At 34.1% G+C, this 24,639-nt stretch overlaps 1 protein-coding gene across 1 annotated transcript in view; it reads right to left on the reverse strand.

The window, feature by feature from the left end:
• LOC110029039 overlaps positions 1 to 24,639 on the reverse strand; it is a 194,533-nt gene that overhangs the window by 127,657 nt on the left and 42,237 nt on the right. The window contains 4 exon segments of the mRNA XM_020731152.1: positions 4,875 to 5,012; positions 5,810 to 5,881; positions 5,958 to 6,056; positions 16,066 to 16,189. Coding sequence (XP_020586811.1) covers positions 4,875 to 5,012; positions 5,810 to 5,881; positions 5,958 to 6,056; positions 16,066 to 16,189 — 433 coding nt within the window.

Here is a 24,639-nt window from a genome sequence, read left to right on the forward strand (position 1 = left end):
TGGGATTATGTATATACAGGTGTCACTATTAGCCTTTTTGGATTTTAAAATATATATATATATATATAAAAATATATTTAAAAAAAAAAGCCCAATGGCAAATATATTAATACAGAAAAGATACATAAATGTTGTATGAGAGGGCCGTAAAGAAAGCTCAACTCATACAATACAACACACACAAAAGAGGGCCGTAAAGAAAGCTCAACTCATACAATATAACACACACAAAACCCAAATAAAGCAAAAATACATAAAAACAAAAAACCAAAAAGTCACAAAAGGGCACAAAAGAGCTAGGGACGTCCCACTTTAGCCCTCATGCCTCGAGTTCTCGGAAGTGAGCCGGTTAACAAATTAGTAAGGTGAGTATCATTGCCCGTAGTAACCAAAGTATCATTCATCAGATTCTTGAGCTTGAGTATATCTCCATTCTTCTTCTTTCTCCTGAATGTATAGACCTGTCATTCCTCATCCGAAGATTGACTCATCTAATAAGTAGATTCCAGAGGTGGTCGAACAGGTGTAAATCGTTGCACATCATGATCCCAATGAGTTTGAGTAACATTAACATCTTTCTAGACCTGATGAGGCGGTAGTGAAGCAGTAGAAGTATTTCTACATGTATTATCGATGATAAGTTCTATGGCAAGCGTAGTCTGAAGAATCTCCCTCTCCCCCACGATAGGAGGTTCCAAAAACTGGGAAGCTACAACTAGGGAATGAATGGTTGTCATATTGTCTACGGAGATATTGACGTCATGCGGGATATCCTTCTGATGATCAATAGTGTCAAAAACTTGGTACTGATCGGGATGAGATGGAATCACAGCCTCTGGCGAAACACTTTGCTTTTTTGGTTTGAGGTTGGGGTGTAGATGGTGAAACTGAGAACTAGAGTGGTCGAACATATGACAATTTGAATAATACGACGGAAAAGGCTCAATCTCTACCTTCTGCCAATATCCATGGTGTTGTGTGCCCAACTAGATTTCCTCAGAAGCGGGTGAAGTGATGTCTCTTTCAACAAGTACTCTGGCTTCAAATGGACGGAAAAGATTAAAAGTAAGAATGTATGTCTTGAGTGTCTTTCCATAAGCAGAAGCAATAAAGTACAATACTTTTTGAGAAAAAAAATGAAATTTCATACCAGGGAGTCGAATCCAAACTGGAATGATTAGTGGTTCCGTCTGTGGGTCAAAATCCACAGACAATTTCAAAATCTTCATTGTTCTGTTATTAATACAGATTATCCTCCTACCAACTAAACGCATGTAATCTTCTTCATTGTTAATTTAAATAAGAACGTCTCCCATCTAATAGTCAAATTTTTCACTCTCCAACAAGGTGCATAAGTTCAAATTCTTTGTAAATGAGCTCCATTTTGAGATGACCATATGGAAATTTCCCAACCAAATTCAGACGACAGGATGAAGCAAGTTGAATACCATCGTCTTCTATAAAAAAGATGGCAGGCTTCTCATTCTTCCTACCAAGCTTCTTGATGTCCTCCGCCCACTCAAATAAAGGAGGAAAAGATGGCAATTTAGGTGTACCTGAGGCGTGAACACCCGCAATGGCAGCAGCATACAATCTATCTGAAGCCATCCCCAAAGAGGGAGGTGGGGCTATGGGACAGCAAAGTGATAGTAGAGAAAGATCAAATGCCGAAAGGGAAGTCGAGCAGTGAGCGATTCGAGCCAGAGGAAAGCTTGCGCCCAGACGTATTTCACAGTACTGCGAGCGAAGACAGGAGCTAGAAGCCTGTGCTTCTCGGGATGACGAAGAATGAGTCGTGAACCGTAGAAGTCGCAGAAGGAGCTTGAGCTTCTCGGGAAGACAAAAGAACGAGCTGCAGAAGAAGCCCGCGCCTAGAAGTCCTTCAAATGTTGCCCCTGAGCCCGACGCCTTCACGTGAGAGCCGCTGAATCACGAGATACAACGAGCCACTACGACGTGACGGCGAACAGGTGACAAAGACGAAGAAGAGGTAAGACGAAATCGATGAAGATGCAGTGAATCAGAGAAACCGGGGTTCGCCATAGGCGTACCCTAGCAGAACAAGAGCGAGAGCGAATATATATATATATATATACATATATATATATATATATACACACATATATATCTGAATATCAGATGGCTTTTTCGTCCGTTAGGGTTTCGCCCGATGGCGAGACCTAGCGTCCTTATTGATTTTCTCCTCTATCAATCGATTCGGCGTGCTCGAAGAAGAAGAAGGGCGCGCCTCGTCGTCATCCGGAGCTAGCGTCACTTTCTGGAGCTCGCGCCTTCTGCTTCGATTGATACGAGGTCGTCGCGTCTGTTGCGGTTTGATTTTGTCGTCATCCGGAGGTCACGTCGTCTTCTGGACTCGCGTCGAGTCTGCTACTTCATGTCGCTCGTCGGCGGCAGTCAACAAGCTGCGCCAGCCTGCTGTGCTTGTGTGAGGCACGCCAATGGCCTCAGGGCTTTCCTACGCTGCCGCCCTCACCGGTGATAATCCCTCCAAAGTTCACAAAAGCAATTCCCCTTTCCACCTTGCAGATAGGCCGATGTTCCCGCAGATGTACAATGATTCTGTTGCAGAACATGGAGATTACAATCTCATCAAAAAAATAGACAAAAAGGCAAGCGAACCAGCAGTATTCTTCTATGACGCTGAAATTTCAACTCGTGCAGAAAAGATGGAAACTATCAGGAAGGTTTTTTAGGGTTTCAAACTAGTTGGGGCTTGGCAGGTGGGTCTTTTCGACGGAAGACGTGTTATGATACAGCTAAGCATAGAAGAAGACTACACAAGGATTTTCTCAAAAAAATTCTCAAAAAAACTCAAAAAAATTCATCACAATCGAGGGCAATCATATGAAATTGCTCAAATAGACCCCTGATTTTGATACCAGTCGAAAACTCCTATTTGTGTATATATGATTCTCATTACCTGAACTCAAGATTCAATTTTTTGACCTACCTATCTTATATGCGATTGAGACTATCCTCAGAAAACCTTTGCAGGTAGACACACCAATAGTTCATTTCTAACGACCCTCTATTGCAAGGATTTTGATTGAAATGGATATTACACTACCAGATGTAGAAAAAGTCTGGCTTAGCTCTACTCACAATGGTTATTGAAAAAAAATCATTATTGAACAAAAACATTACTACTGCAAGCACTGCAAGATGTCTGGACACCCACAAAAAAAATGTTTCGGATTGCACCCACAATTAAGAACCAATAGTCAAAAGTAGGAACATGTTAGTGCACTACACAAGCCTGAACACGCTCTCAGCAAACCTGATGACAGCCAACTCAAGGAAGAAATCACCACAAGACAGGAAATGGTGTACCCCTGGGAACCCTACTCCTGATCATACTATAAGGGATAATGTTCGGACCGAAAGTCAGGATAGCCCTGCAACTCCTATTCATGAAGCATCAGGTGCAGAGGTGACAATTCACACTGCACATACACTGGAATCTATCGTTGTGGCAACGACTGTCTTTCCTTCTACTGCAGTTCAACCAAAGATCACATGAGCCAATCTTCGGATGAAGAATGACAGGTTTACACTTCTCGGTGGAAGAAGAAGGCTGGGGGCACACTCCAACTTGGATACTTAATGGATGATACTTTGGTTACTACTAGCAATGTCACAACACTTCAAATTTTGTTATCTGGCTCCTCTTATAAAACTAGTGGAAGAGGCAGGACTAAACTGGCTTGTCCCTAGCTACTTGTTTTCTGCATGTTTTAAATTTTTTGAGTCTATGTGTATCTTTTTTTGAGTAGTACTGTACTTGTTATTGTATGAATAGGGTGTCTCTATTGGACTTCTCATATAACCTTTATGTATCTTTTCTATTTCAATAAAATTAGCCCTTGGGCTTTTCAAATATATATATATATGAAGAAAGAGAAACTGAGTGAGAGAAAAATAGAGAGAAGTGGGATAGAGATAGAAAGAAGACCCCTTTGTTTAGAGAAAAAAATAAGAGTGGGAATTGGAATGTGAGAGAGAGAGTAGAGAAATCCTCCGTTGTTTAGAGAGAAATAAAGAATATTTAATGTGTTAAAGCCTATGTGATGTTTTAAAATGGAATTTATTTTTTTAAAGATTAGGCCATGATAGTATAAGAAATTTTAGTTGAATGTTTAGTTTTTAAGATGTTCCATATATATTGCATTTGTACAGAATTCTAACAAATGTTCAATACTTGAAAAGAAATAATGCAAATTATAGCAAAAAGAAATGTGCAAGTTCAGCACAGGAGCCACCCCCTTATTAAACAAGTTAAAGATGCCATTCTACTTGTGCAAAAAATGAAAATGAGAGAGGCCTGGAAAATGAAATGAAAAAAGAAATAAAACTGAATGTATCTTAATTAGTACAAAAATTTCTTACAATGCTCCTAGGATGACGTCTTAAATAAAATTTAATTGAAAGAGTTAAAAAGTTCTCATTAAAGAAAATGTAATATCTAAAAATTTTAATAAAACAAAATTTTAATGTTTAATCTCACAGTTTTACAACATAAACGTTAGAGCATGTGCATAAAAGTTTAATCCGCAGTAAAACAATTATTAGTCACTAAGTTGTTGCATAACTAAACATGTTGTTTACCTGCTTATACTAAAAAAATAACTTTGAGTTCAATGACTAACAAGAGAAAGTATGTTTACAAAAGAAAAAATAATAATAAAAATATGTATCAAGAAACCATTCTATCTCGTGTTTAGTATTATTATTGAATCTGTTATTGCAATTGAATATTTTGACGGTTTGGTTCGGATGAAAAAAATACACCACAGAAGAAAAAACACTCAAAGGGAAAATTCAAAGACCAGCATAATATCCAACCAGATGTAAACCTGTTCCACTAGACCATGTAGTCGTTGAAGCACATGCCTAGTTACAGATATAATGGCAACCTCCTGAATTTGATCCCAATAAGAGAAACCAGTCTTTGGAGAGTTTCCCGGATATATCTCAGCTAACATGTCCCTAGCCTGTAGGAAATTTCAAAAAAAATAGATGTAAATTCAGGTTCAATCATGATAAATTATGAAGCTAGAATTGAAAAATTTTGAAATAATTTTAAAATGATAGTGAACATTCAAAATCATTCAAAATAGAGCAATTAAAAATTGATGTTACAAGTACGAAATTTGACTTGCAAGGATGAGAAATTAGAATGAAAATTTATATAATTTGGCATTTTACTGAAAATGAATACTAATAGTAAAACATTGTAAAAAAAGATAAAAGTTTCTCATATTTTGTCAAAAAAGCTAACTAAATATGAAACACATTCCAAGCTACAGTGAAACCATCATGTTTGGCCTTTTTTTTTTTTTGAAAACTCGTCATTGCCAAAAGAGTTTTTCATGAAATCCTAATATCAATATAAGAGTTTTGTTAAAAAAAAAAAAAGAAAAAATATTAATACTAGAATTTATCACATAACCGTAGTATTTCTAATAGAATTAAGAGTGAAATCCTGCTTTTATTATTAGAACAATATCTATTTTGCATGACAGTTTCAAAATAAATGCCAGTAGGAATACGGAAGTTTAACAACCTAACTGCTGGTAATACCAAAGTCTCCAGAAATTAATGCATGTAAGTCGAGGTTTCTTGAATGCTAAGGTTTTATAAAACATAATAAAATGTCACACTTGTTAACTAGGTTTTAGAACAAATGTTCTTCAGGAAACGAGCAAACTATACAGAGATTGATAAAATTTTCCTTTTGGAATTAATGTTTTAGCTGCTGAATGCTCAAATTGGTGTTACAATCACATACCTGGCCCAAAAGCACTTTGCACATATCAACAGATTTAGCAGAAACTACCGCCACATCCATACAAAGGAGAATCTGGCAAGAACAAACATATTTATGAGATATTCAGACACTACTTTCAGAAAATTAAATTGTGTTCAGATGGACTTACAGCAGCTAAAGGGCCTAACTGGGCACGAAGGGATGAAAAATTTAAATCCTGCATGGTACTAGAAGTATTCTCAGCAACACGAGCTACTATATCCTCCATCTAAAAAAACAAAACTACGAGTGAAAACTCAGTCGTAAAAATTAAAACATGACAATCAGAGAAAAGGATACCAAAATGAAAAAACAGTCATGTTTGATGAAAAGAGTCATGCATATGAGATCAAAAAACAAAAATATAAAGATGAGGAACCTAATTAAAAACCCACTCAATTTCTTGTAACTTTAGCTGATTCATAGAAAGAAACAGTAAACTTCATGAATGAGAAACTCAATAGCTTATCCCCTAAAAGAAAATATTCATAAACTTCAAAAATAAAATAAAATAACATAAAAAACATCAGCAAAATTTAGACCATTCACAAAATTGATAATCAAATATTCAGCAAAACCAACTAAATGTAATCAGAGTCACTCAGCCTATATCTATTTATCCATTTGTATACAATCTACAGTAGATATTAAAGACAATATTTCAATTCCATTACTTTTTTTAAAACAAATGTCTCATATCTTAAATTGCATAACAACGGAGGCAACTGGCAGCATGAGTTGGACCAACCAAGAAAAGTTTAAACAGGATGTGGTCATGCTTTCTTTAAGGCAGTGGTCACAAAGTGTGGGGTAAAGAGTGCTCTTTTCGTTGTGGGAGGTGGCAGAAGATGTGATGTGGTTAGACTTACAGAGCAGCCCACGAGGAGGATAACATAAGTTAAAGACAGCAAACTCATTTGTGAGAGTGGTCAACCAAAAATGTTTCCCAGGAAAATCTGCTCGTTATGGTAAACTTCTCATCATCCATGCTCATGGAAAATGGGTGAATCCATACAACAGAGTGAGAATGGGGAAGCTGTAGACCGAGAAAAGATTTGCTTATGATAGACATTAAAATAAAGCACGGTCAAAGTTTGCAACGCCTGCATTTTAAAATTTTTAATAGGATAAGTAAGCAATCATCGTCCAAGATCTCCAAGGAGAATAAGTAAGAATTAAAGGGAAATTAGTTTTGCACAATTATCATCCTCCAACGTAGAGGAATTGAGTCAGTGAGCAAGATGTTGACGGAGCCTTGTCCATGACAATAGCCAATAACATCATGACTAAAGCCATTAGCATCATGTTATGCACATGAATATATAAAGAATTTTCTTCACATTGAGCAAATTTTTATGCTATTAGCAAGCTTAAAAGCATATGTACATGATTATCTATTCATAATGAATTCACAAAATTTTTATAGAATCCTAGTTAAAATATATTAATAAGCTATATTACACAATTAAGCATGCAATGTTGGATATTACATGCCATAATAATATTGATGTATTTCAGCATAGTTTGATTGTCAATAAGTACATATCCATACTAGATATGTGAATGCATAGAAAAATAATATAACAGAGAAAAAAGATCAACAAAAATCATATTATTTTATGTAAGTAGGCAGACTATGACGATAGGCTATACAACAGAAGGCAAAAATTTTAATAGATGAACCTCAATAAGAAAATAAATGTACTCCCAACTCTGAATATCAAAGTTGAGGCAGTCCAACAAGTACCCAAGAACCATTAATGACTATGAGGTTGAACTGGCCATATTATCGGTTATCATGGCAGATAGGCTAAGTGACGACCAAATAAAATAAATGAACAAAAAAATATGTGGCATTTCTAGAATAATGAGTACTAAAAATAATAAGTAAATTGCAAGTGAAATTAATATGCAAAATGAACTAACATAATGTAATAAAAAAACTGACATTTAATGATTATGATCAATTTATTTTTATTTAATAGAATATCAAAACATGCCTATTTAAGAATACTGTTGCACCAAGCAAATTAAAAGTCTAAATGTGAATGTTCATTTTAGTTAAAGATTAACATGCTTATTATTTTTATCCTTATATGTTTAAATCTTATTTTGTAATTGTATATCTCATTAAGCATTGAGCACATCAGATACTAACAACTGTGATTTAATTTAAGGGGAAGAAAAGGGTGGATTTGTAGATAGGTCCTTAGTTTTGTCAGCATCATATCATTTTTTGTTCGTATAATTTTGGATATTATATATAAAACAGGTGTTTTTTTTATATATATTAATTTATAATGGAAGTTATTTAAAAGCTCAATATTTTATTTTGATGATTGTTCAATGCAGACTTCAGTATTATCATTTATCATGAAAAATAGAAGACTTAAAATAAAAGTGAAGGTCTAATAGTGATTTAGACCGACTAATCTCCCGCCAATATTATCCCTATAAGTAAACGTGAAGGTCTAATAGTGATTTAGACTAATCTCCCGCCAATATTATCCCTATAAGTAAAAGTTAGCATTAATGTGACTGAATGAATTTTCCTCCACTGTGACATCTATAGTGGACCACAAAAACTCAACAGGGGTGAGACATAAATTAGTAGTACAAAAGTTTGAACTATAATTTATAACATAAGCATATTTGGATTTAAAACTGAAATAGGAATAATATTAAAACTTTGAATCTGATTATTATTACAGAACTATAGGTCGATCTGATTCCAGTAGTTGATCAAGAACAATTGGAATGTATTTTCATGCATGACATAATCTTTACATGAGAAATTGTATTAAATAAATAAATTTATGCAAATTACAGATAAATATGCCTCAAAAAAATACATAAAGAATAAAAGTCCAACATCAAGGTCTGCCACAGAATTAGAAATGCAACTTCAAGAGAATTTTAATGGAAGTGAAATCAAGAATAAAACAAATGAAGAGGTCATTCCCAAAGATTTGCATGATATTGTGAATTTGATCTCTTAGGTGGTTGACAGAATGATATTTATTAGAAAGTTGTCTTCAAACAATGGGCCGAGATCTGAGTTCATCATTTTTGTAGAACATGCGAAAATATTTCAAACTTTTAAACTACCAACATTCAAGGGAGCAAGTGCCTCAATTTTTGTTGAAGATTGATTGCTAAAAAATGGGAATATATTGGATGACATGACTTAGCCTAATAATAGAAAGATTGCTTTGGCTACTTTTGTGTTAGAGGTAAAGCTGAAAGATGGCGACAAGTGCAACATAGACAAAAATTTGGATTGATCCATATCACAATGATTAAAGAAAATAAATTTATAAGAGTGTTCAACGATTAGTTTATTCCACCATCAACTAGGTTTTAATTGCATACCAAATTCTTTAATTGAACTCAGGGTCCAAGATAATTGCACAATATGAAGCAGAGTTCATATATACACCTCATTATGTCAATACTCAAAAGAAAATGTAGCATAAATTTTTTAAAGCCTCATAGATGAGTTAAGATACTCATATTTAGCAAAAAAAGCTAGAAAATTTGTAAATAAGTTGTTATACTTGAAAAAACTAAGAAAAGCAGCGAGGCAAGAGATGAAATTTCAATAAGGTAGATGATTCCAAGCACACAAAAAAAAACCCCAGATTTGTTACTAAATGAAAGCAGATTCGATCAAATTAATGAATATGTCAAAAGTATAAAAAAGAAATTTACAGCAATGTCGTTAGTTTTAACTGTGGATAAGTAAAGCATCGTGAGATAAAATGTCCCTTGGAGAAGAGAAAAAGGCACAAGGGATTAAGGATGGGTGGGTCAACAATGAAAATTTTTTGAAGTCAATAAGATAATACTCCGTTTTATGAAAAGTCATCAGTTCAAGTGAAAAGAGAAACTTCAATGAATAGAAGAAAGTAAGTGTTCCCCAAGAATAAAAAAAAAAATTAGATTGGCACCGTCTTCTTTGATTCTAATGTTTTGCATTCATTTACTTATGAAGAATTTTATATTAGTTTATCAATTGAAATTGTACATTTTGTAGCCCAATTAGGTACTAAGATGCCTCCTAGAGTTTTCTAGTATGCTAATAGAGAAGTATAAGAATTATTAGCCTAATTAATGCTGCAGTTATCATTAAGTTTTATTTGTTTTCTTTATTTTGTTCCATTTCTATACCTATGTGATTTTGAATTTAAGTCTTGCCTTTTATGTGGATCTTGTAATGTGTATTTATACACCCCTTTCTTATTAATAAAAGTATGCAACTCTAGCCTCAAAATTTAACATGCATGATCTTTAACCCTAGAGCTTCATTCCTGTAATAACCCGTTGAAGCCTTCTCTGAGGTGATCGATACCTCTCGTCGCAACTTCCGCAAGACAGAAGCACCGCTCGGGTTGTGTCGACGGTTTCCGTTGTGATAGATGCACCGCTTGAGGGATAGTTGCTTGTTTCTAGCAGATGGGAACTTGTTCCAACCAGCAGGAGCTCCATCCAATAGGTCGCTGGACTGACTAGCATCAGTTCCTTTCCAGCCGTCAGAATCCCTTTCCAACCATCAGATCTCTGTTATTCTGTCCTCGATCAATGATCTCTCTATGTCTCGACATCTCAACATCACTTTTAACTCATTTGGAACCATGGAGGATTCTTCCACCATTGAGCCTTCTCCCGAAAATGTTCTTGAGTCCACCGAAGAAATCGATGTCAATCCCTCCACAGGCTTGAGGAACGAAAAATCATATGAGATTCCTAATCACTGCCCACAAACTAACAGATCTAATTTTCTCCAATGCACTCAATCCATGTCTTCATTCTTCAAGAGATGCAGGAAATTCAGCGGAATGATTTGTGAACCTCTTACTTAACGTATGAAACGTGAGAAGTGGGGAAGCTCATGTTCATGCCATGGCTATTAACTCCATGGAGACTACAGTTGGTCGTTCATATATGTTTCTTTCTTCTATTAGTGCTCTATGGACTGCAATTCGGGATACCTACTCAGATGCATGGAACTCCAGCCAACTTTATGAGATATTCAAGAACATCCACGAGGCAAAACAGGAATCAAAGACCATGACCCAATACTACGATAAATTGGTGGTCGTATGAATGGAATGTGATCTCTACTATAATTACACGTGGGAATCTCCGGCAGACCTTTACATTTTTCATAAACTTGTAGAAAAAATTGCATGGTTTAATTTTTGGCAAGCCTTAATAAATACCTTGATGAAGTTTAGGGTTGTACCCTTGGTCAGTATCTTCTTCCTTCCGCTCGTGCTAAGTTCACAGAGATTCAATGTGAAGAGAGTCGGAGACTTTTCATGCTCGACACTTCCAATTCAGTCGAATCATCTGCCATGGTCACTAATAGCACTCAACGCTCGTCCATGTCATCTCGTGTCACTGGCTCCACTTATGATTACTCTCACAAACTCAACCATACTCGGGACAAATGTTGGAAAATCCATGAAAAACCAGGACACAAACTGTCTGCCAATTCTTCTCTGCTAAGGATCTCACTACAAAATTTGATTCTACTTTAGTTCAACCTGCCTCCAATTGAAACACTCTAGAATCATCTAAAACTCTTAAGAGTCAAATGGAAAAATTAATCAAACTACTTGGATCCTTGATTCTCTTCTGCTCCATCGACCTCCCATGTATGTCAAGGTATCATTCCTATGGCTTTGACTTCATTTATCTCTTCTAGTTCTTGGATTATTGATTCAGGTGTCACGGATCACATGACTGGATGCTCTCAAGCATTCTCGACATATTATCCTCGCTTGGAGAAAGATACAATTAAAATTATTTACGGCTCCACTAACTATATTGCTGGTAAAGGATGGGTTGTATTAACAACTGGTCTAAATCTAGAATCTATGTTGCATGCTCTCTTGTTGAAACGTAACATTTTATCTATTAGTAAGCTGACACATGACATGGATTGTATTGCTCATTTTTCTCCTGATATTTGTGTCCTTCAGGATCGTCGTTCGGCAAGGATGATTGGAACCGCTAAGTAGGTAGTCGGACTCTACTTATTCCAAGAGAAAGGCATGAAAAATAAGGACACTTCTACCAATAGTTGCAGTCATTCTCAATCCAATAAATGTCGTATTATGTTGTTACATTATCGTTTGGGTCATCTCAGTTATCAATATTTAAATATTTGTATTCGTTGATGTTTACTAACAAAAATCTTGCTAGTTTCAAAAGTAAAACTTGTCAATTAGCTAAACATCTTCCTGTTCCATATTATCTTCACCTTTACATGCCTTCCGCTCATTTTTCAATAATTAACAGTAACATGGGGGATCCTCGTACGCCCAACTACACTAACAAATCGTGGTTTCTTACATTAATTGAAAATCACACTCGAATAATGTGTATCTATATCTTAAAAGATAAATCTGAAGTTATTGTGACTTTCAAAAACTTTCATTCCTTCATTTTGATACAATTCAAAACATCAATTCATGTCCATCATACTAACAATGTTTGTGAATTCTTTTAACTCTATTTTTAGGAGAATTCTTGACAAGTAAGGGAATCATCTATCATAGTTAATGTACGGACACTTTCCAACAAAATAGATAAGTCGAGAGAAAAAACCAAAACTTTCTCAGAGTGACTCGCTCCATTATGTTTCAATCTAATTTCCCGAAAAGCTTTTGGAATGATGTCGTACTTGCTGCCACCTATCTCATCAATAGAGTTTCCAGAAAAATTCCTAACTTACGAACCCCTTTAGCAATCTTAATGTCTTGTTTCTCTACCAATTTGTTCTTCACCGGTACTGAAACCAAAATTTTTTAGTGCACGGCCTTTGTTCAGAAGATTGATCCAAGTCGTAGTAAGCTTGATCCCAGATCCATAAAATGTGTCTTCATTGGGTATTTAGCCACTCAAAAAGGCTATCAGTGTCATGATTCTACCACAAAAAAACTTTATGTGAGTGTTGATGTCTCCTTAAAAGTGTTTCCGACTTCCCTATCACTGCCTCGAGAGAAAGGGAGCTTAATTTCTTGTACACTTTCCCTTAGCCAACCCCGATGGATATTTCGCCAACCACTATATCCAAGGAACAATCCGTTCCTCTGAATCCATCAACTATCAGTCAGCCAAATCCTCCTCCATCCTCCATGTCAATACTCGGCGCACTCGTCCTAATGGTCCAACTGTGGAGTCTGCTTCTTCCTTACAGGACCAGGAATCCACTCCAAGAGGCATCCCTAAGACTAACCACACTCTGAATGCGGAGATGAATTCACCTATTGAGGTATGTAATCAGGCAAGCACTCTTTATTCCATGAAAAAATATATCTCTTTTAACAATGTATCGCCGACCAACAAAGTGATTGCTACTGCCTTGACGAATCACCATCTATCGTTTAATATTGAAGCAGAATTAGTTGACCTTCGTGGAAAGCTACAGGAATGGATGAGATAATTGTCTGTGGATCTTCCTCCAAGTAAGAAAGCAGTGGGGTGCCACTGGATTTTAAGCACCAAGTTCAACTACAATGGATCCTTTAAACGCAACAAGGCATGGCTGGTCGTCAAAGGCTGCTCAAAAACATACGAGGTTGATTATGAGGAAACATTTGCTCTGATTGCTAAATTGGACATCATCCGGGTTTTACTTTCTCTTGCTGTGAATCTAGATTGGTCCTTGCTCCAGTTGAATGTCAAGAATATTTTCCTAAATAAGGATCTCTTACTTTCTCTTGCTGTGAATCTAGATTGTTGAATGTCAAGAATATTTTCCTAAATAAGGATCTCACAAAGAAGGTGTACCTGTGTTTCCCTCTAGGCTTTGACTCTATTTTTCCCAAAGGGACAAGCATACAGACTGAGAAAGTCCTTCTACGGACTAAAGCAATCCCTAAAGATATGGTTTAGTAAGTTCACAAAAGTACTAATGGGTTATGAATTTTTTTAGGCTCAATCAGATCATACTCTCTTCTTTCAACATTCTTCCAGTGGCAAATTGTTGTACTTTTCATCTATGTCGACAATATCATGCTCACAGGGAATGATCAACCAACATTAAAGTCCTGAAAAGTATTTTTGTTACTTTATTTGAAATGAAAGACTTTGGATCACTCTGGTACTTCTTAGGCATGAAAATTGCTTGGTAGTCTTGACGTATTATTAGCCTAATTAATGTTGTTGTTATTATTAGGCTAATAATTTTAATAAAAATGTTTTATATTTATATTGAAGATAAGAAAATAATAGCATAATTGACTATAATACATCAAAAATTTGGATTCTGTTGGGAATTGATTGAGTTAAATATTTTGCCACAGATTAAATGCTTTAAGAAAATAATTAAGTTCGACCTGCCTAAAGAGAAATTATTTTACTTTTATTGTGAGAAGAATATGCTATCATCTCTAATCAGTGCATTAAAGATTAAAATGTACTTGATAAATGTTGAATTGGTACTCTTGGCAAAAATTGATAAGCTAAATAAGAATGCGCAAAAATTAAAAATATATATATATAAATTTCAAATGTTGCAAAAATTTTAATGTAATTCCTGATGAATAAATACTTTTATCACCTAAAATAGGAATAATTTTGGAACTGATTTTCAACAAGGGTCGTCTGCAGCATAAAAATACCATTACAGACTAACTATCAAGAAATTGCCTAAATTAAAATATTTAAGATATGATGAATAAGAGATTTATTCGATCAAGTAATTCACCATAAGGTGCACCTGTACTTTTTTTTACGAAAACTAATAAATCTATAGACATGTCCATTCAATACGTAGAGTTGAATAAAATAATAATGGAAACTACTATACACTGCCATGAATTAAATCTGTATGATCAAATGGAAGGTGTTATTGTATTCCTCTAGAAAAATTTGCGATCCAAATATCATCACATCAGAATTAAAAAGCAAATAAAATCACGATGGATTTTGGAACCAAGCATGAACATTATGACATTTTAATGTCATTTAGTCTAACTAATGCTCATAACTTATTCACTAATTTTATGGAGCAGATTTTCAAGATATATATTGATCAATTTATGATTATATCTATCAATAATATTTTAAATTATTCTAAGACTGATAATAATTAGTTTGAACATTTGAGAATAGTTTTAAAATTATTAAGGAATTATTTGAATGCAAAATTTTCAAAATATAATTTTTTATTAAAGATTACATTTTATGGCCATGTTGTAAGTGGCTAAACAATCTTAGTAAATCTTCAAAAGAAGAAAATTAATATTGGAATGTTTTATATCAAAGAAAGTTATTAAGGTTTGTAGTTTCATGGGTTTAACTGAATATTACCAAAGGTTTGTCAAGGAATTCACACAAAATTATGTCATTATCGAAGTTGATAGAAAAGAATGTTAAAATTTCAGTGAACAAAAAAAATGTGAAAACACCTTTCAAGAATTTAGAACTAAAAGCTACATCAATGTTAGCTATTCCATCAAAATATAATGATTTCAAATTTATTATGCTACATCACTAGAAGGATTGATATGTGTTTTAATGATGTACAGAAAATTAATTACTTATACATCTAAATAGGCACAGGATCTAAATTTAACAACTGTTATATTTGCTTCAAGGATCTATATGTGTCGCCTTCCTCCAATGCACGCTCTGCTCTCAACATCGCATCAGTTTGTGCTCTGCTCTGATTAACGCATGAGACCAGCTCATTGCACCTAATCACTCAATCTCAAACCCTGATTCTAGTTCACGTGTGCGACGTTGCTCCTATTTGTAATTAGGGCGAAGCCATCCATTTAAAGCTCCTTCATTTCCTCGTCTTCTTATAATAGCTAATCTACCCTTCGTCTTCATTCGCTCATTTCGTCTCCCTCTACAGCTTTTCCCCGTTTATACAATACTCAATCAGACATATCATTTAGTAATTTCATTATATATTTAACACACATTTTTTCTTACTGCATGACAGATCAAATCTTTAATTACTCAAAAATGTGTCTTCCCAAAATAAATAAAAAATATCTAAAAATAATTTCTTTGTTATCAAAATATTTCCATAAATATTAAGACTTCTAATCCCAATAAAAAACAAGCATACAAAAACTATAAAATGGGAGTATCATGATTTTCAATTTTAAAATCATCACAACATAAAAAATGAAACTATAATAAAATCCAATGGCCATAATAATGCTAAAAAAATCATGTTATACAAGGAGTGGTTGCAACTTGGGCAAACATACCGACTCTCTCTTAAAAGCACCAGCCACCCATTCAGCAAGATCCAGAGCTGCTTTATCCTCTGCAGGTAAGGAGAAGCGATGCACAGCTTCTTCCCCAAGATCATATTTAGCCCTTTGCATGCAACTGTGTCGAAATCATGAAAAAAAGATGTTTCAAAACTTAATTTCTAACAGGAAAAAATTCGTATGCAATTATAGTAGCAAGTATACAAATAGAAAATTACCATACAACTCAAGAATTTACAGCACAGTCAAGTATACTGATATTATTAGTGAGATTTAAAATGAAAGAATCCTAATAAGATGACTTAGGAAGGGATGAAATATCATCTTAAGGAGCTTTAATCATAATATTTCCCTTTCTGATGCAGAAAACATTCTAAAAGAAGAATTTCAGAGAGCACAAATCCATAATAGTGTTTTTAGTCTTCAAAAATAAAAACAAAAGAACCTTTAAAGCAAAACAACAGCAACGCTGATGGTCATGACATTAAAAGATATGTATCCAACAAAAAATATTTAAATAAAGTAAGCCAACTTAAAAAAAAATTGTCGTTATGTGTTATGTACAAAATAGCAATGATTTCTAACAAAATTTTTATAAAGACAATCTTACAGATTACACACCAAAATTTCTTAATAAGTCTCAAATCATAAAACAAAATTATACAAGATTGTCAGAAAAATGCTCATTTAAAAATTACTGAGATATTATCTACAAGCATTTCTATATGAAACATCCCTATAAGAATTTTAACAATGATAAATTAAGAAGTAAATATTTTTGAAATGAATATTAGCATGTATATGTTAAATAACATATGCCTAAACACATGAATGCAACACCAAGGCATGCATAGAAAGACATGCATCTTCCACTGCCTCGAGATATGCTTGTATGAATAGATATACATATATTGCAGAATATGTAATAACCAATTTTTGAGATCATGGAGAAAATTTTGACAACATAAAATGTAACTCAATTTCACACCCCTCAGATTTCAATCAAAATAAATTTACAAAATTCTACATGAAAAATAGATCAATTTCATATAAAGTAGTGTATGTAAAATATGAATGGTTTGGGAGATATATAATGTTGAAGTTATAAGTTCAATTAATTTCATTAACCTTCTATTTCCCTAATCCTCAGCACTGTAGCCCACCGACTTATGCCTCTTTTATTCCTTTCGTGTGATTGAATGAGTTCAGAGCTCTCGAAATCTCCTCCCCTCCCGATACACCTTTTCCCCTCTCGATTTCACTCACACACCCTCCCTTCCGATTCGATTGACCTAGGCAGAAGCTCCTGTGAGGGACTTTGATCGCACCTTATCCCGCAGACGCGATCCGAAAGGCACGAGCGGCCATGTGGTAAGTAGCGATTCACTTCCCATTTCTAATTTCCTCTCCCGATACCCCTCCCCATTCCTTTCTCGCATGACAGAAGAAGCGAGGGAGATGGCAGTCGCAAGTAGTAGACGGGTCGAGTGTCGTAGAGGGAAGCCACAATACACAATTTAAGGCTCTGGGACAATTTACGTAAGTGTGAATCCTAATTTCACGCTATTTAGGATTTTTTTATTCCTCGCAGTTTCATTTTAAGCTTTGCCTTGTTTTTCATGTATTTTTTCCTTTCTAATAGTCGTCGGAGCCGCCGATTATGTGTCAGAAGCATCGAACATCTTTGAAGAGCTTCCAAAAGGATTCAATCACAATATCAGCATAGCAAAAGTGTGGTTGGAGGTGATAGAAAGTAAATTTTACAGCTTTTGAGAAGAACTGGTCGAAAAGAAAACCGTTTAAGATATGTTTTAGCAAATCAATGATTTTTTTAAGATAAATTAACTATTGAACTAATAAATTATCAATTCCTAATTCATTTAAGATGTTAGGTTGGTTATGTGAGGCAACAAGTTTGAGTCAAGCGTGCAGAAAATTGTCGTAGGTCGACTCCGTTAAAATTCAGGTAATTAATCCTAAGCTAAGAAAATTAATTCGATTGAAAGAAATTGTTTAAATATTAAAAATTTAAATATTTTGTTTTATAGGTTATTGAGCTTAATATAAAAGTCATCATAACCTTCAGCTAGTTAGTGAGGATTAAGACTTTAGCGTCGCAACTGAGGTGAGTAGTTACATTTCTAAATTTCAGTAATTTTCTTTAGTTCAAAATGTATGTCGACTTATATGTATATTTTTATATTGTTAGATAGTAAAGATATCGACTTATATGTATATTTTTATATTGTTAGATAGTAAAGATATGCATGATAAGCAGTTTTTTGTAGTTAAAGACAACAGCAGTCAACTAAACGTATCCCTAAATTCTCTTGGGGATAAAGATTTCAATCTCTATCTCACAAAAGTATCTTCCTCGCCCGCTTTTTGATGATTTCAAATTCAAGTTGAACATGATTAACATCTATGTTTCAACTTGACGAGGAGAATTAGAAGTTATTAGAAATTGATTGATTTTTTATCTTGTTATTTCCTATTTTATGTCTTCCTATTACCTCCAAGTAGTTATAAAAAAATTAATTAACCATAATTTTGGAGATATAGGTGTTATTTCTTTCCTAAATTTGTCATATTGATGTTATTTCTTTCCTAAGTTAGAAATATGAGTGTTATGACTTTCCTATTTTAGAATTCATGTAACATGTATTTATTCCCTTTCATATCAACAAGATCATTCCACTCAATTCTCTGAAAATAACAATAATTTTAAAACCATCTCTAAAATGCTACTCTCCTATCTAGCCAACATCTTTCAAATAGGTTTAAAATATTCTAATTTGTCATTGGCCTTTTTCAGAGCAACATCCGGTACTGAATATATTTTAAATCTTCTTAAACTGTTCTTTAGCATCTGATCACTCACATGATATATAAATCTCTAGTCTTCGCTTTATTTGTGCCAAGCCTGTCCTTTTTATTTGCACCTTGTTGCTTATAATATCGCTACATCACAGGTTCCTGTGTAAAAAAAATGCACAAAACCTCATACGAGTATCTATTTTTAGAAGACATGTTTACTAAAGAAGAGGTGACTTAAAGCCAAGTAGATCAAAAGAACAGTTCAAAAGCAGATAAATGTAGATGACAAAAGCTGCAGCGTATTACTGATGCTTAGCTAACCAGGTTTATTGATGGAAGTAAAGTTTAGGATTTAGTTTTCAAATGCAACTAGAATGATGTAAGGAATATTAATAACACGAGGAAAATTAAAATTTTCATATCAAACACAATTAAACCTAAAAACCATAAACGGAAAAGCATCAATGAGAAGATGAGAGAACATCTCTTCATACATAACTGGAAGAGATTAGCACACACAAATTAGAGCAAAAAAGAGACAGCACTCATACTTGAACTAATCAATAATTCATTCATAACTATTCATTGAATCGAAATATAAGCAATGACTTTCATATTTATAGAACAAGGACTACAAGATAAGATTCAAAAAATGGGACCAATTATTTGATTTAAAATCTAATCGTCAAATCATAAGAAATTCAAATCCAAGCCTGTAACCACCCAAAAAAAAAAAACATAAATCCTAATTAAATTGAATATATAAAATAAATTATACTACAACAAGATATAGATTTAAAAAGTGTTACTAAATTCTAAAAGTAGAATTAATTCCACAAAGTATGAAGAATAAAACAAATTGAAGAAAAAAAAGGAACGAAAACATAAAAAATGAGTAGCTTATAAAAAAAATTTAAAATAAAATTAATTTTTCTGAAGAAAGGAAACAAAAAAATTGCTAGAGTCTTGAAATAAAACTAGAAAAAACGAAACATATAGAAAAGAGAGGAAAAAACTGAATGGACTAAAGGAATATAGGACTGATCTCAATGAAGTTTAAACCTGTGGGTGAGTGTAGAAGCTTGAACTTTTGGCTGAGGCAATTACCAAACGCTCTTTTGAAGAAACAAAGAATAAATTTTTAAGTTTTATTTTGATTTAGCTAAAATCTTATTGTATTAAAGACCAAATGTCCGTACCTAAGAAATTCTATCAAAGGCTTAATTAAAGATTCTAAAAAGTTCATTACATAGTCAAATAGACATTGTAAATAGATGCAATTTGAAACCTAATTCAATACATCAAAATTCAAGACCCATACCTCAATCAATTAAAATGTTAAATGTAAGTTTTGAATATTTTCCCAAGCACCATCAAACGAAATGAGTTTCCAAGCATAGGTTTCGAGAGTTTTTTTTTTAAAATCATGATCTTAATAAGGGCTGTCAAAAAGGTTCGTTCTTTGCGAACAGCTCATGTTCGGCTTGTGCAGCTCGTGTTCGGTTCATTCATTACGCTTAACGAGTCGAACAGGAAAAAATATTTAAGTTTCAAATATAAGCGAGCCGAACACAAACAAATATTTGTTTGCTTGTGTTCGATTTGAATTGGCTCGAAAAGAAATACATAAAAAAATAAATATAGTTAATATTACGCGGTGTTATTGGCGTTTTTCTACGGTGTAACACAATGTAATGACACCAATAACACCGCGGAATAACACACGAGTAACACCCGTTGTGTTATCGGTCTCCATCCGTGGTGTTATTCGTGTTATTCCGCGGTGTAACGCAGCAGAATAAAACCAATAATACCGCGAAATAACACCGAGTATCAACTACTGTGTTATCAGTATTATTTTGTCGTTTGCAGTGTTATTGGTGTTATTCTGCGGAATAACACCGATAAAACCAATAACACCACAGAATGACACCCCGCAGAATAATAGAGATAACACCGTGGAATAACACCAATTATACGATAATAATGTCGCGGAATAACACCAATTGTGTTATTCCGCGGTATTATTCTCGTATTTTTGGTGTTATTCTGCGGTATTATTCTATATTACCAGAATAACACCCTAATAACACCAATAGCACCGCGTAATAGCACCCGATAGCACAGTAATAACACCCGAGTGACACCTGCAATAACACATGAGTAACACCCGCACTATTTGGGTGTTACTCAGGTGTTATTGCTGGTGTTTCTCAGGCGTTATCGTTGAATTATCAGTGTTATTCCATCGTCTGCGGTATTATTAGCACGATTCTATGAAATTTTATATTCTACCGAACCTATTTCGAGTCGAACACGGACCTAACACGAACAGGATTATGTTATTCAAGTCGAATACGAACACATTTTTCACAAGCATTTTGAAAACGAGCCAGATTGGAACGAGTGGAACATGAGCCGAGGTTCAACTCGTTATAGGAATTTGAAATTTAAAATATAAAATAGTTGTATATTATAGATAAGCCTAAATTTAAAATTCTAAATAATAAAAATACTAAAAATAAATGAAATCATTTTAGAAAAAGACAAAAGATGGCAAAGGAAAATTGTATTAAATTACTTTTCTTGGGCAATCAAAAGTTAACATAGCATAATCATTATAAACCATGGAAACACAAAATGAAAAATAAAGCAAACCTCAAACTTAAATCTTACTCTAAAGTTTAGTAGAATCAAGTTAAACATTAAATATAACATTAGGATCAAAATCGAGTTCGCCCACTTGTTCACTTTCAATGTCTTTAAGAAATTCAACACATATAAAAATTATATCATCATTTGATTCAATCTTCACATCATCATTAAAATCTTCTTTAGTCACTATCACTTCTTAACCTAGCATATCCAGCAGCATTGAGTTCAATATAATTTAAATAAAATATGAAATAATTAATAAATCTAGCTAATCAATTAGGGTTAAATTTTATTTCAATTTTTGTAATGCTCTAACTCCACATTAAAAAAAAAATCTAAAATTTTCTGATACAAAATTGAGCCTATAAAACACATATGTTTGAGATGGTTGCATCAAACTTCTCAAAGCATTATACTGAAGAAACAAAGCCTCCCTAAAAAAAGGTTCATATCATATTTACAAGATGTTTAGGTAAAACAGACTATGTGAGCATGAGGACAGTGAGCTGGTGAAGAAGTCGACTGCAATCAAAAGTAACAACAGGCTTGCACAAAAGTTTTTATAGCTAAGAAAAGCGAACACCAAGGGCTGTGACAAAAGAATACACGCATGAAATCACAAATGACAAGGAGTCATTCAGTTCTGTTACAAAATTGATGGTAGAGGGAAGATAAAAGTGTGAATAACAAAAAAGAGCTTTGCATCTACATCTTGGAGATAAGAGATAGAAGAACTCTGTGCATACAACTCAAAGCGATCCACATACATAACTTGGATCACAAAGGTAGAGCACTTATAATATGCATCATCAATAATTCAATTATAATCACTCATTTATTAAAATAGAAGTCATAAATCATTCTTTATAAAAATAAGGTTGCAATATATGAACTAATTATAATATCAATTATTTGCATTCAAATCTAATCTCATAAGAACTAAATCTAATTCTCTAAATACTTCAAATTCAAAACAAGATTATCCAAAAAAATGATTAAAGAAAATTTCAAATAAAATAAATCAATAAATCCTAATGTAAATTAAATTAGCTATAAAACATCCTACAACAAAAGCAACAATCCTTATACCACTAAATGGGGTCAGCTACAAGAATCCCTTTTCTCCATTGTGTCCGACTGAGCATCATATTTTCATTTAATTCTAATAGATTAAGATCAATTTTTATACAATATGCCCAAGTGTTTTTGAATCTACCTCTTTCTTAACAGAAGTCAAATCTAAAACATCTACTCTCCTAACTGGATCATCAAATGGTTGACGGTTAATGATAACTCTCTCTAATCTTGTCTGACACCAGAGCTACACCAACCCTTTTCAAGGATAGAATCGTTTCGCATTTTATCTCTAAGTTTCAAGCCACTCATCCACCTAAGCATTCTCATCTCAAAAACACTTAACTTTGTTTTATGCTCCTCTTTGAAGTGCCAACAATCTGCGTCATTTAGTATTGTAGGTCTCACCACCAGCTTATAAAATTTTCCTTTAAGTCTAAGCGTTCTATCACAAAATAGGTCCAATGCATTCCTCCACTTCAACCAACTTGAATTAAACTAATATCATCCACATCTATATCTCCATCACTTTGAAAATCAGACCCAATGATACCGGAACTAATAGGGGAATTAGTAGAAAATACTAAAAACAATCTTTCATTAGGATTAAAATAAGATTACATTACAAACAGAAATAACAACTCACAACATGAAACGACACCAACAACACTCCTAAATGTATCAATATGGGTGATGGAGGTCGGTCGGAGGGATGGGGATGATTGGAAGGGGTGACGGCAACCACAGGAGGCAAGTGGTAGCGAAGGGAATGTGTAGAACTGAAGGAACGGCAAGTGGGAATGGTTGCGGTGGTCGTTAGCGATCATGTGGTGGTTAGGAGAAGCTTGAAGTGGTCGACGGATAAGGGGAGTGAAAGAGATTGTTTGGGAGGATAAAAGAGGAAGATACAATCACACCCACGGAGGGGATACAGCTGGAACACCACTACCTCCTTGGATATAGCCCATGAAGAAGAAAGAGGCTCCACACAGAAGATCTGAGCTAAACTTAAACAACTCTAATCTGACTCCTAATGGAAGCTCTACACAAAGGAAAAGACGAAAAGCTTGGAAAAATCCAGAAATGCAATAATAAGAAAAAAATAGTAATTCTCTTAATATTAAAAAGAAAAGAATAACAATAATAATATTTTAAAAAAATCATTTACGGTTCACGACAGCTATCGTTTGAAAGAGGAGCTCACCGCTCATATGTGTCATTATGGGTGATGGAGGTCGGTCGGAGGGATGGGGATGATTGGAAGGGGAGACGGCAACCACAGGAGGCAAGTGGTAGCGAAGGGAATGTGTAGAACTGAAGGAACAGCAAGTGGGAATGGTTGCGGTGGTCGGTAGCGATCATGTGGTGGTTAGGAGAAGCTTGAAGTGGTCGACGGATAAGGGGAGTGAAAGAGATAGTTTGGGAGGATAAAAGAGGAAGATACAATCACACCCACGGAGGGGATACAGCTGGAACACCACTACCTCCTTGGATATAGCCCATGAAGAAGAAAAAGGCTCCACACAGAAGATCTGAAGATAAACTTAAACACAACTCTAATCTAACTCCCTCATACCCAAAGACAGCAATTTATAGACTCCTAATGGAAGCTCTACACAAAGGAAAAGACGAAAAACTTGGAAAAATCCAGAAATGCAATAACAAGAAAAAAATAGCAATTCTCTTAATATTAAAAAGAAAAGAATAACAATAATAATATTTTAAAAAAAAAAAGTGATGCCAAACAGCCCTTATTATACATATTTTTCAGATTAATTGCATTTTTTAAGTGTTGTTTAGCTCCATTGCAGAAAATTTGCTTCATACCAACCTTTAATTAAAGTGAATTATAATGAAATTAGTTCATTTTGCATACTCATTTCATGTTAATTTAATTCTTATTTTCTTTGAACAGCAGTACATTTACAGTTCACGACAGCCATCGTTTGAAAGAGGAGCTCACCGCTCATGGGAGAGTCCAATTACGACTATTCCTTCGAGACCCACCCCCCCCCTTTATTG

This window comes from Phalaenopsis equestris, unplaced genomic scaffold, assembly GCF_001263595.1.
Source record: "Phalaenopsis equestris unplaced genomic scaffold, ASM126359v1 Scaffold000002, whole genome shotgun sequence".
NCBI lineage: Eukaryota > Viridiplantae > Streptophyta > Magnoliopsida > Asparagales > Orchidaceae > Phalaenopsis > Phalaenopsis equestris.